This window comes from Pleurodeles waltl, chromosome 8, assembly GCF_031143425.1.
Source record: "Pleurodeles waltl isolate 20211129_DDA chromosome 8, aPleWal1.hap1.20221129, whole genome shotgun sequence".
NCBI classification, from domain to species: Eukaryota; Metazoa; Chordata; class Amphibia; order Caudata; family Salamandridae; genus Pleurodeles; species Pleurodeles waltl.
The window spans coordinates 1,289,490,241-1,289,504,113 of NC_090447.1; the positions used below are offsets into that span (position 1 = coordinate 1,289,490,241).

The window sequence follows — 13,873 nt, forward strand, 5'->3', positions numbered from 1 at the left end:
ACAAATAAAGAACAAATAATGTTTTTTTCCCTCACAAGTTCTACATTATACTTGTATACAAAGAAATCTCCCCGTAAAGCTTTGGCAATGACTAGGAGAAACCACATGTCAAGGAAAACATCCAATCAGTGTTTTTATGAACCAATACCCTCACAGCTTTATGTTTACCAGGAATCTACAGTGTAGTGTGGTGAAATCGACTTAAGAAGAAACTTGCAGACTGGCTGGCTACGGTGGTGTGTGGCATACCTCAGTTTGTTGGTGGCATTGAGCTGTTGCTTAAGTGCTGTCAGGAATTAAGGGAGGAATGGTCAAGGGCGCATGTTTAGTGCCTATCGTGTGTCAAATTTTTAAGGTTTCTCATTTTGTTCCTTCACACCTGTTGTGGCAGTCTGTGGTATTTGTGTCAATCGATTACAAAAACAGTGAGAACTAACCTTTAAGATTACGTGGTAAAGCTCAGATTTCAAGAGTAAGTGCTAAATATGGAGAACACATTGGTTAAATGTCTTCCACCATACAATACGTCGCCATGGTCCTCTTGTAGACAGTTGGGTAGTGTACGGAATTAACTTCATTTTAAAGCACACCCCGCTGCGCAATCAGCCACTGGCAATTACTGACTTCTGTAAACTCTAAATTTAAACTGCACTGAAAAAGTAATGCATGAAGGCATTATAATGGCCTCTCACTGCTATGCTGAAACATAGTTGCTAGTTTATGTTGGCGTTTAGGTTAAAAACCTTGATATCCAAACAATTACAAAATGTTCAGAGTTGACAATGTTTTGCATGTTTCCTACTTAAAATAAAGTTAGGCACTTACTTGGTAGAGACAGTGAGGTTGTAGTACATTCCGAAAGTGAATATTTTATAAAGAGGTTTGCAGTCAGAGACCCAGGCAATGTAACAGATGCATGAACTTCTTCCCCAAATGTGACTATCAGGGAAAACACATTTGAGTTGCTTTTGGTTCAGAACATCTGAACTTGTATTTGGGCATTTATGGCCCAGTGGAGTCAAGAGGTTTGGCACTAAATTTACTGTACAGTATGCACAGTGTTCCACTACAGTCCTCACTGCAGGACAAACCATAAATAGGGACGCAGGAGCTAACCTGGATTAAAGGACGTATTACAATGCAGATGCAAACAGCACAGTGATATGGGGTAGGCTTTACCGTAAAATAAAGGAAGCACACCAACCCCTCACAGCATAAACCCACACAAGCTCTTGCTATGATGTTGTCCTTTTTGTTTTCACAAAAATCACTAGTCATGTCTTGCCACATCTACTTGCATGGTTATACATACATATTTTCCATAGTTTCTCATTTAGGAGTAGGGCCATCTGCCAGAAGGTTGACCATGACCCATGATGTTCTTATTTTGCTCGTGCTGCTTTTTTTCACTGCGTCAAAGATGGGATAATAAGCATTTTTGGTTTGATGTCAACACTATGCATCTGGGTAAATAACTTAGTGCATACTTTGAAATACCAACGTGATGGATGCAGTGCTTTAAATAATCTGAGCCACTGGTGATCTCTAGGGGCCACATCCCAGTTCATCGCCTTTCACTGACTGCGCTAATCTAGGCAGATACTAATCATATGCAAATCAGTCTTGAAGCTGATCCAATAGGAACAATGCAGCCTGAACTGCCATGCTAGGTGCCCTCCAGATGCTAACACAAGCAACTCCAGACTGGTTTGGCCTGGCTATACTGTTCCTAATGGAACAGGACCAAGCCTGATTTGCATATGGCCGATTCCTCCTCTGTAACTAGTACTAGAGGCATACCTGACAAATGAGGGAACAAGAACGACGGTGATGCCCCAATGTGGTGAAATGAAGGCCAGAGAACCCCCAGTACGAAAAGGAGGATATTGGTGGAACCTAGCATTTCTTGTCAACTGAGTCCACCCCAGCAGCACGGTAAACGCCCTTAACAACGCGTCCTTAAAGACGCAGACGCTTCCCATGTAAGCATAACCACACTTGCCTGAACAACGTTTGGCTGTTTCTGTGCCGTAACTAACCATGTGCTGAACTACACATATGCATGGTTAAGGCACAGAAAAAGCCATGCATTGTTCAGGCAAGACACGGAGGTCGCAGTGAGGTAAGTGGGTCTGGGGTGGATTAAGGGATTAGGGTGGGTGAGGGGTCGGTGTCGGGCTATTTTTTTTTTTTAGGGGCTTGGGTGGGGGGTTTAGGTAATTTTTTTAATTTAGGGTTTAGTGTGGGGGCGTGGTAGTTTATTTTTAAAGGGGTGGGGTAAGGTTTAAGGAAGGGTGGGAGGAGAGAGGAGAGAAGAGGAGGAAGGATCGGGAGTGGACGCTGTAAGGTAAGTGGGGTTGAGGCAGGGTTGGCGGGTAGTTTTTAGCAGTGGGGTGGATTTAGGGCTTAGGGTGGGTGGGGGTGTCGGGGTATTTTTTTTAGGGCTCAGGGTGGGTGGGGATCTGGGAAATTTTGTTTTATGGGGTGGGGCTTAAGGGGTGGGGATCGTTTTTTTAGGGCTTAAGGTGGGTGGGGGTAAGGGTAGCTAACTTCTTAGAGGGTAAGGTTTTAGGGCTCAGGGTCAGTGGGGGTGTCGGGGTAGTTTAATCTTTAGGGGTGGAGGTCTGGTAGATTTCTTTAGGGCTCAGGGCAGGTGGGGGGTTGGGGTAGGTTTTTTTTATGGCTCAGGACAGGTGGGGCAGTCGGTGTAGTTTAGTTTTTAGGGTTGGGGGTAGGTTTTTTTAGGGCTCAGGGTGGGAGGGTCGGATAGTTTACATTTTAGAGGTGGAGTTGAGGTAGTTTTTTTTTTTAGGGCTCAGGGTGGGTGGGGGTAGTTTCGTTTTATGGGGCAGGGGTGGAGGGTCGGGGTAGTTTTTTTTTATGGTTCAGTGCGGGTGAGGGGTCGGGTTACTTTAGTTTATAGTAGTGGGAGGTTAGGACAGTATTTATTTTTTTAGGGCTCAGGGCAGGTGGGGGGGTGATGTAGGTTAGCTATTAGGGGTGGGGTAGTTTTGGGCCTCAGGGCAGGTGGGGATTGCATGACAGAATCACACATGCCATTTTGCATGCGTTTTCACACATGCATTTCCACACATGCCTTTACAACTAAATTCGGAGTAAAGGAATGGGTGATAAAGGCATGCGCGGAAACGACACAGTTGTTGTTCCAACCGTGTTCTTAAGGCATGCGTTGTTCTGGCATCCGTGGTTCCATCATACAACTGAGCAGCACAGCTCCCAGCGCATGAATGCCCTTGTGGGTGATTAGCAGGGCTTTATAAATCACGTTTTGATTTGATTTCTTAGGAGCTGTGAGTTTGGTTTTAAGAGAATTTACCTCTCGTTTTACGACACTGCAGTGAGTCAATGAACATAATTACAGACCAATGCGGGGTGGCAACGGGTGTTTAAAGACAAATCTGTACTGCGCGTTTATGGAAATCACATCTGTCTACATAGCTATAACCCTGAAGCAGCCAGGTCAAATAAGCAAGAAAAAACTATGACATCTTAGTCGATGATTGGATAAAGACTGGGAATTGAGGAGTCATTGAAGAATATCTATGACAGTCACAGACATGGTGGAACAGATGCTACTGGACTTTAATTCACTCTAATTGGGGCTCCCTATTTCATCCATTTGCTTTTTATTTATTTATTTACACGTTTACATTGGTGTTTTGATGCCTCAAGGATACTGAATTTATTGACATATGTTTTAATGTTGGTGGATTTTTTTCCTTATGCAGGGTCAGCCCCAATCTTTTTGCCTCCTGCCTCCTATTTTTTCTAACCTGTTGTTGGCTTTTGAACTCTGAGCACTTTACCACTGCTAACCAGTACTGAAGTGCATATGCTCTCTGTCTAAATTGTATTGTTGATTGGTTTATCCATGATTGGCATATTTGATTTACTGGTTAAGTCCCTAGTATAGTGCACTAGAGGTGCCCAGGGCCTGTAAATCAAATGCTACTAGTGGGCCTGCAGCACTGGTTGTGCCACCCACCATAGTAGCTCTGTAAACATGACTCAGACCTGCCACTGCAGTGTCTGTGTGTGCAGTTGTAAACTGCCAATTCGAGTTGGCAAGTGTACCCACTTGCCAGGCCTAATCCTTCCCTTTTCTTACATGTAAGACACCCCTAAGGTAGGCCCTAGGTAGCCCCATGGGCAGGGTGCAGTGTATGTTTAAGGTAGGACATATTCTAATGTGTTTTATATGTCCTAACAGTAAAATACTGCCAAGTTCTGTTTTCACTGTTGCAGGCCCTATCCCTGTCATAGGTTAATATGGGAGCTGCCTTTAAATATGATTAAAGCATAGACTCCCTTTGGGAGCGGATATACATGTGGAGTTTGGGGTCTCTGAGCTCACAATTTAAAAATACTTCTTTTAGTGAAGTTGATTTTAAGATTGTGTGCTTGAAAATGCCACTTTTAGAAAGTGAGCATTTTCTTGCTTAAACCATTCTGTGACTCTGCCTGTTTGTGGATTGCTTGTCTGGGTTAGTTTGACAGTTGGGCTGTTTGCAACTCTCTCTAGACAGGGACACAAAGGGAGCTGGGGTGTAGCCTGCATATCCTGATGAACCAGGATGGAGGGAAGGAGTGGTCACTCACACCTGAAAGGGCTGTGCCTGCCCTCACACAATGCAGTCTCCAACCCCCTGGTGTGTGTCTGGGGCCTGGCCTGGGCAAGGCAGGATTTCTCAAAGACTTTTCTTTGAAGCTTTTCTTTGAAGTAAGCCTACTTCAAAGGGCAAAATGGGTATAAGAAGGGCACCCAAAACCACAGACTTTAGATCACTTCTGGAAACCAAGAGGAACCTCTGCCTGGAGAAGAGCTAAAGAGCTGAGGAAGAAGAGCTGCCCTGCCTGCAACTGTGCTTTGTGGAGCTATCCTGCAGTTGCTGCTTTTGCCTATGCAAGAGGACAAAGACTAGACTTTGTGTGCCTTCCTGCTTGTGAAGAACTGTCCAAGGGCTTGGAACTGAGCTTGCCTCTTGTTGTTGAAGTCTCAGGGACAGCAAAGACTTCTCTCTACCAGCACCTGGAGCCTCTGATGAGACTCCTGCCCTGCCAAGTGGTGCCCTATACAGTTCCTGGGACATTGACAGGTGAAGCTGGTGGATCAAGGTTGGAAATCCACTCACAGATCCCGTGCGGGGAAATTTCCGACGCAACCTCTGAAAGCAGCTAAAGAAACGATGCACCGCCAGCTCCGCAGCTAAAATTGATGCAGCTCGGTTGGGAATTTGCCGCACACGGCTGGAGAAATGACACTCAGCATCGCTGACGGAGGCTGCAACGACGCAACATCGCTGGGCGCGGAAAAACAACGCAAGCCTGCCCAGACCCAAGGTGTTTTGTCCGGATTGAAACATCTCTCGCCCGCGGGGAAAGAAACGACGCATGCCGATTGGCAAGGAGAAACGGCGCATGACGTCGCTTGCGGGTGAGAAATCGACACACTGCTTTCCTTTTTCAACGCACACTCGCCCGTGCGGGTTATTTTAACGTGACACAGGTACATTTTCATGCTAACAGCGTTAGCGTTCTGTTTAAAAGAACATGAAGACTCTTTTTGGTTTTTAATTAATAACTTGACTTGTGTATGGTGGATTGCTGTCATCTTGGTCTTGTTTTGTTTAGACAAATATATTTTTCTAAACATGTGTTGTGTCATTTTGTAGTGTTTTCATTGAGTTACTGTGTGTGTTGGTATAAATACTTTACACCTAGCACTCTGAAGTTAAGCCTGCCTGCTCGTGCCATGCTACCAAGGGGGTGAGCGGGGTTAGCTGAGGGTGACCCTCTTTTACCCTTGACTAGAGTGGGGGTCCTTGCTTGGACAGGGGGTAACCGGACTGCCAACCAAATACCCCATTTCTAACAAATGTGATAAGGGAAAAAGGTAGGGTTCAGATGTGTCAGAACTAAGAATGTGCAGAAATTGAATAAATTATGTATTTTTAGTCACAGTCCCTTGCCAGTTGTTCATTAACTGACAAGTGATTCTATACCACCAGTTGCGAACTTATGCATGGTGCCTAGGTATTAGGAAACTGTAAATGGCCACCCCAGTGAGATTAAAGCTATGTATGAGCAGCAGTTCAATTTATATGGCAGTTTCAGATGACTCCTCTGCAAAGCTTCACCACATACACTTTTACACCGCAAATACAGGGTAAACCCTCTCTAAAGCAATATGCTTTATGCCATATTACCAGAAGCATTTCACATCATGCTATATGCAGACACCATGGTGTTGCTTCTTCTTCAAACACTATATCTACCATAGTTTATCTGCATTTATTACAGTGTGTCCCAAAAAATTTACCCAGGTTATTGAAGTGCAAATCGTTACAATATTCTCTTCTGCAATTTCTTGCCTTTTTCACATACCAGTTTAAATAAATGGGGATTTCATTTGACTTCTAGTTTATTGTGATCAGGGACCTTACAACAATCATGCCGATAAAAAAACAGCCACTTGTCTTCATTGGAAAGTCTGTCTGGTAATTCATGAATTCCACGAAAAGCACAGATTTTACAAAGTTCTCGGCTACATGACACCTGGGAATTTAAAAATTAAAAACATGCAGCAACGGTAGCCTCCAGATGACGAGTCCAAAACAAGTGGTGCCACCAACCAATTGCAATGAGGGCAGTTAGATTAAATAAAGTATGTAAACCTGTGGAGCCCTGCAGGTACATAACAATATGTCCTGCTACTACAGAGCATATGTTTCAAATTACAGCCTGGTTATAGAGGAATTGGTCTTTTACAGTGCTGCCTCAGTCTTCTTGTCTATGGCATCAGATGGAGAAGAATCTACTGGACTTACAGACAATTTCTTTGATAGCATCACCAGCATTCGGTCCACTTTCACAGCATGAGGCAAAATTGAATATCTGCCCTATAATAGTTACAACAATGAATCGCTTGATAAAAAAAGACCAGAACCATCATAATCTTCTGACTAAACTAAAAAAAAATCCAAATTACTGCTCACATAAAATAGAATTGTCCCCGTTCTCCTTTTCACATGTATTTGCCCTTGGCAGAAGAACCTGACTCAGGGGAAAATGAATGAGTAGGATAACTCGCTCTGTTTGTTATTCTATGTGTATTTCTAAAGTGCACTATCACCACAAGTGCATCCTGGTGCCATGCTGCTAGTGCTTCTCTTTGTCTTAGCTTATGCAGAAGCCAAGGCATCTTCAACAGCTTTTTAATCATATTCTCCGTATCAGACTTAGTGCAAGTCTGATCCACAGCTCGAGAGTGAACAGACCTCCTACTGGGAAACCTTCTGGACTTCTCAGCCTCCTCATAATCAGATGAAGATGAGACAAGGTGTCTCCTTTTTGGGTCAAGCCTAAGCAGTGTGCATGCGCTGTCTGCAAGACATGCAGTATTCAGTCTATAGGCTTTAACCACACCCACTATTGCCATCCGTTCTTTGTTGTGCTAGTCTTAAAAGCTTCCTTTTATTGGTGCATTTTTCTAAATGTCCCTCCTTTGTGTGCTTAGTTACCTCCCAGACAGTTTCACTAAGAGAACATTTTTGGTGGCCATCACACTACGTTCCCAATTCTTCCTGTTACAGCATGTGATGACCCCCTCCTCCATCTGGTCATTGCAGCCCTAGTGTTCTTTTGGTTGTCCATAGCAATGTGTTCAGACCACACCAGTGAAAACACCTCGTTTAGGAAGGCACCAAAGGTTTCAGGTTTCCTTAGTCTTGTCCCTCAGCTCAAGTATACTTAATTGATGTTTTCCAAGCTACTTTTCCTTCACAGCCATTTTAGAAATAATTGGGTCTGTGGGTGTGTTTTACACCCTCAGCAGACACACACTAATTCATTATAAAGTCCTCTAAACAGTGCTGCAGCTGATTCTCTGGTCCCAGTCGTAAATCCTCATTCTTAATCCTATAGACAGTGCTGCTAGCTGCTTCTGTGATCTGAGTGGTAATTCCTCATTCTACGTCCTCTAAAGAGTGCTGCAAGCTGCTTCTCTGGTCCCGTTGGTAATTCCTCATTCAAGATCCTCTAGTCAGTGCTGCTAGTTTCTTCTCTGGTCACAGTGGTAATTCCTCATTCTACGTCCTCTCGACAGTGCTGTAACTGCTTCTCTGGTCCCAGTGGTAAATCCTCATTCTTAATCCTATAGACAGTGCTGCAAGCTGCTTCTCTGGTCCTGTCGGAAATTCCTCATTCAAAGCCCCCTAGACAAGTCTGCATATCCGGTCCCAGTGGTAATTCTTCATTTTAAGTCCTCTAGCCAGTGCTGCTAGCTGCTTCTCTGGTCCTAGTGGTAATTCCTTTCTTAGTCCTGTAGACAATGCTGCAGCTCCTTCTCTGGTCCCAGTGGTAATTCCACATTCCAAACTCTCTAGACATTGCTCCAGCTGCTTCTCTGGTCCCCATGGTAATTCCTCATTCTTAGTCATGTAGACAATGTTGCAGCAGCTTCTCTGGTTCCAGTGGTAATTCCTCATTCTTAGTCCTATAGACAATGCTGCAACTGCGTCTCTGGTCCCGGTGCTAATTCCACATTCTAAGTCCTCTAGACAGTGCTGCAGCTGCTTCTCTGATCCTAGTGGTACTTCCTCATTCTTACTCCTCTAGACAGTGCTGCTAGGTGCTTCTCTGGTCTCAGTGGTAATTCCTCATTCTAAGTCCTCTAGACTGTGCTGCTAGCTGCTTCTCTGGTCGCAATGGTAATTTCTCATTCTGCGTCCTGAAGACAGTGCTGCTAGCAGCTTCTCTGGTCCCAGTGGCAATTCCTAATTCTAAATTCTCTATAAAGTGCCGCTAGCTGCTTCTCTGGTCTCAGTGGTAATTCCTCATTCTTAGTCCTGTGGACAATGCTGCAGATGCTTCTGTGGTCCCAGTGGCCATTCCGAGTCCTCTAGACAGTGCTGGTAGTTGCTGCTCTTGTTCCAGTGGTAAATCCTCATTATTAGTCCTCTAAGAAGTGCTGCAAGCTGCATTTCTGTTCCCATTGGTAATTCCTCATTCTAAGTCCTCAAGACAATGCTGCAAATTGCTTCTCTGGACCCGTCGGTTAATACAATTTTTAAGTCCTCTAGGCAGTGCAGCTAGCTGCTTCTCTGGTCCCAGTTGCAATTCCTCATTCTAAATCCTCTAGAAAGTGCTGCTAGCTGCTTCTCTAGTCCCATCGCTAATTCTTCTAAGTTCTGTAGACAGTGATGCTATCTGCTTCTCTGGTCCCAGTGGTAATTCCACATTCGAAGTCCTCTAGATAGCACTGCTAGCTGCTCATCTGGTCCCAGCTGTAATTCCTCATTCTTAGTCCTGAGGGAAATGCTGCAGCTGCTTCTCCGGCCCCAGTGGTAAATCCTCATTCTAAGTCCTCTACGCAGTACTGTTAGCTGCTTCTCTGGTCCAGTGGTAATTCCTCATTCGTAGTCCTCTAGACAGTGTTGCTAGCTGATTCTCTGGTCCCAGTGGTAATTCCTCATTCTCAGTCCTGTAGACAATTCTGCAGCTATGCCTCTAGTCACAGTGGTAATTCCTCATTCTTAGTCCTCTAGGAAGTACTGCTAGCTACTTCTCTGGTCCCGTTGGTAATTCCTCATTCTACGTGCTCTAGGCAGTGCTGCAAACTGCTTCTCTGGTCCCAGTGGTAATTTTTCATTCTTAGTCCTGTAGACAATCCTGCAGCTGCTTCTCTGGTCCCAGTAGTAATTCCTCATTCCGAGTGCCCTAGACAGTGCTGCAGCTGCTTTTCTTTTCCAGTAGGTAACTCCTCCATTCTAAGTCCTATAGGCAGTGCTGCAGCTGTGTCTCTGTTCCCAGAGATAATTCCCCATCCTTAGTCCTTTAGACAGTGCTGCAGCTGCGTCTCTGTTCATACATCCACTACACTCAAAACCAAAACACATAGGTAAAAGACATTGTCATTTACAATGCCAATAGCTCTAACTCCCACAAAAGCGAGACCTATTGCATTGCAAATGCCCGTTGATGCAGTCTTCCTGTCCATCATGGATAAGGCAAGGACCACATTAGAACGCTATAAATATATGAAAAAGGACATGACAGGCTAAAAAAAAGGACATCCTACCACTTGGTAAAATGACAGTATTCTACAACAAATATCCCTTTCAAACAAGGTGCTGCTAGAGGCCTACTCATATGTGGTGCTCTAATATAAAATATTCCTTGAAGCGGAATCTTGTGCTACTTACCAACAATTGACACCACTTCCTTTACCGGACACATTCAGTGAGCCCTAGGCCTCTGAAATATGGATGTTCAGGGCAGCGGACCCGAGAGCTCCAGTGTTTGCTTTTCAGGTAAGATCAGGCTTAACCAAAGTGAACTGCAGCGATGGCTTCCTGTCTGCACTGCTTCCTGTTCTGTCGCACATTGCGTTACCCGGACACACAGACAAACTCAGAAGGACCTCCTACACTGCAACAAGTCCTTCTGCAAACCTGATACAACAGCATCTTCTTGTAGTGCTGTTGTCAACCTGACTGCCGGCATCATCTGAGAAAAACAGGAGTCATAAAGGGGTGGAGGAACCCTACATATTGTGGGCATTCTCTTTATTTCTGAACTAGACAGAGTAATAAGATTAACAAATAGTAGTGTGACTGGCTTGTACAAACGACTGAAGTGAGGAACAAAAACTTAAAGTGTAATGGAATTACCAGTAAATATTTTAGCATTTCTATGCTTCTCCTGAAAACTGGAGAAAATAAAGCCAAATATTCAGACATGACCATTTATTATTTTGAATTCAGTCCTCAAATATTTGTAGAAAGCTGAGCCTTAATATTACCAGTTTTACAGCGCTTATAAACCATGATAGTGCAATATTAAGGGATATCTAAAACACATTATTCCAAACAAAATGAGTTATAGAATGAGAAAATACTGACATTTTGGCTTCTGGATCTCAAATGAGTGCCTATGGGTCAGGAAAAGTGTTAGCCAGCAGATGTGTGTGAAAGAACAATAATACTATTAGATTCATCATCAGTAAATACTTCACAAAAGGTGGGATGAATTATGGGCACTCTAGACATTAAACAGGCTGCGACAGTGCTGTGATATACTTTGGCAGGATACACCTACTATCTCCACCACCCCAACAGGGAGTAGAGGGAGTGTCTGAATAACTGGGGTGGGGGTTTTAGATACCTGAACCACCCATCTTCTGTTCTTTTTTTTGTGGCTCTTGAAAGAAAAACCCACCCTAGTACTTATCCTTATTGCTTACACTTATTGGTATATTTGTGTTTATTTAAATGCAAATGTTGCGATGTTCCCCGTTCCAATGTTCTGGATTGTAATTCAAAGAAAGAACTTTGGTGCAGAAGGCAAACACAAGAAAGCGCCTAAAAGGGTTTCAAGCCAATACCCCAGCTTTGACCAAGCAACGCTATAGCACCCAATATCCCAAAGCAATTGAGAGTCAAGGCAACTGGGGTGTTGCTACTTACTGCTCCATCTGAGTTAATTTTCATGGACAAGGGGGTCCTGATGTGTGTAGCTTCAAAGGTAACTAGCTTCAGATGCAGTCTAATCTTAGTGCTTGGTGGCTAATGAGGCAGGCAGCCAGTATTGTACAGCTTGGCTGCCCTCAGATTGCCCATTAATTAACCCATTGCTTTGCCTCATGAACCTGCATCATATTTTTTCCAGCCTAATTCAATGAGGTGTTAAGTCATTTGTTTGAGGTCTTTTATTTTGTTTGCATGTATCTATTGGGTTTCCTCTGTGGGCTTGTATGCAATGGGATATTGGCCCTAGACACTGAATTTATCTGGCTCTCAGTTCATGTAGAACAGGGATACTCAAAGTACGGCCCGCGGGCCTCATGCGGCCCCTATGACCTTTACATGCGGCCCCTGAAGCAACAGGAGCCCTGGGCAGCTGTTTACTCGACTCTGCACTAACACAAATATTAAATACTCACACAATCATTTATTTCAAACTTAATTGGTGCTAAAGAAAGGAATTAACTAGGGACTCCTGCACTTAACTTTAGAAACGCCTTCATTTTTAAAGACATCTTGCAGCATATGTGTAACACTAAGACAGTCTCTTCAAAATTAAGTGTATTTAGTTAACATGCAGAACCGTTTTGCCTTACTACAATTTATTTTATCGTGCATTGAGATGTATTCCTTTTAAAGTGATAGCTTTCAAACATAAATTTGGATACATTAATTATTTCCCTTACCCTGAGAACACCACCATTAGTAAATCAAAGAGGCAAGTCACTTGGTATGTGCACTTTATGGGTGGCCTGGGTTCCTATCATACATAAACAACATTATAGTTTATTAAATCAAACATAGAAGCAGGTTTTGTGCAGGGCGACACCATGAATCATGTATTTTGAGGTCATCCTAAATGTGATAATGCAGAAAACGGAGGGAAAGTGACACTAAACAATTGCCTAGGATCACACAATTTGGAAACGTGGGTAAGCCGGGATTAATTCCAGGTTTTCTGTTTTTCCATTGTTTATTTCAGCCACTAGATGTATATCCTTTGCTTCCCCTACACCTACCTGGCCACCAATCCCCCTAGTCACGCCACTGCCGCCGCCCTGGCATCAATGCGGCCCCCAGGCACGTCACAGACCAAACTTTTTGGCCCCTGGGAAAATGTTTGCGAGTACACATGATGTAGAACTTGCAAGATGCATTAATACCGAACACAGCCGTTTATAAGAAAATATGTAAAGGAAAAAAAATACTTTAAAAATGCATAGCTGCCTGAAAGTGTTTATTTTGGGGTGATATTCATGTGGCAGATAAAACGGAGCATGGATTTATGATATGCGTGGCTCTGTTAGCTGTTGCTGAAACTGTAAAACTCCGCAGCGGTTGGTTTCCTTCCCTTCTGAATTCCAAAACTCGCTCGGGCGTCAGTCTGAGAGGTGGTCTCCGCTCTGGTGGGGTTAGAAAGGGCTGTTGTGCCCTTCTCCTGCCTCTGGGCGTCTGCTCCGGTGCCGCAGGGTTGCCTGCGGTGTCTGTTCTCACGCTGCCCACCAAACACCGCCCTCTGCAGCCTTGCTCTGACTAACGGTTTCGGCTGCGCTGTCACCGCGCTCCCTCTCTTCCGCTTCTACCTCGTCCGTCCCTGGCTCCCCTCCGTGCTGTCTTCCCCGGTGACGACGGGGCCTCTGATCGGGAGGCGAAGAAGGCTCGTAGGGGGATGTAAGTATCTACAGCACAGAGGAGGCTGCTTCTCCAACTCCCTAGGAATAGCCGGGTTGCGAAGCTCTGGGACGTGCTGCCACCAGCACACGTGCCCCAGACACTCCCCGGCAGGTCCCTCTCTCCCCGCAGCTGAAAGGGGCGAAGCAGCGGACGCGCCCAGGGTCTAAGCGGCAGTGCCCTCGGTACTGGCAGTGCCAGCACCCAACGTGCCGCACGGCTGCGACCCAACGCTTCCACCTCAGTCAGGCAGAGCCGCTCATTTATTTTATTTTACGCTTACTGTTTCCGTAGCCAGCGGCTGCGCGCCGTAAGACTCCGCTCCTGACCTCTGACCGGGGAAGTACAAAAGCAGGCGCCCGCATCTCAGAGAAAACAATGCTTTTCGCATAGTAGGAACATCCTCGGAAGTCTGTTTGTAGTCTGGTCGCGCAGACGAGGCATTGCACTGCTTTATGCATGAGTGAATGTGTCAGTGAACGTTTGTATTCTGGAAGCTAATCAAGGGAATCTTACAGAATATGACGACATTGGAAATCCGAGATCCATGAGCTGCTAGACAATTCCTAAGGAACAGCACTGCAGGTTATGGTGATTCACTTTAGTGCAGGGATTTAAGTGGGTGTGAAAAAAAAGGGAGGGGAAAGCACTAAAAAGGG

General features: G+C 44.7%; 1 protein-coding gene across 2 annotated transcripts in view; it reads left to right on the plus strand.

Annotated features, from left to right (window-relative positions):
• SACS (sacsin molecular chaperone) overlaps nucleotides 1-13,873 on the plus strand; it is a 427,729-nt gene that overhangs the window by 140,310 nt on the left and 273,546 nt on the right. The window contains exon 1 of one of the 2 annotated variants that reach the window (XM_069202246.1): nucleotides 12,795-13,214. The exons of the other annotated variant lie outside the window; for it this stretch is intronic. Within the exon in view, the coding sequence (XP_069058347.1) occupies nucleotides 13,213-13,214 (2 nt within the window). The 5' untranslated portion in view covers nucleotides 12,795-13,212. Of the gene's footprint in view, nucleotides 1-12,794; nucleotides 13,215-13,873 lie in introns of those variants that run through there. 2 annotated transcript variants of the gene reach the window in all.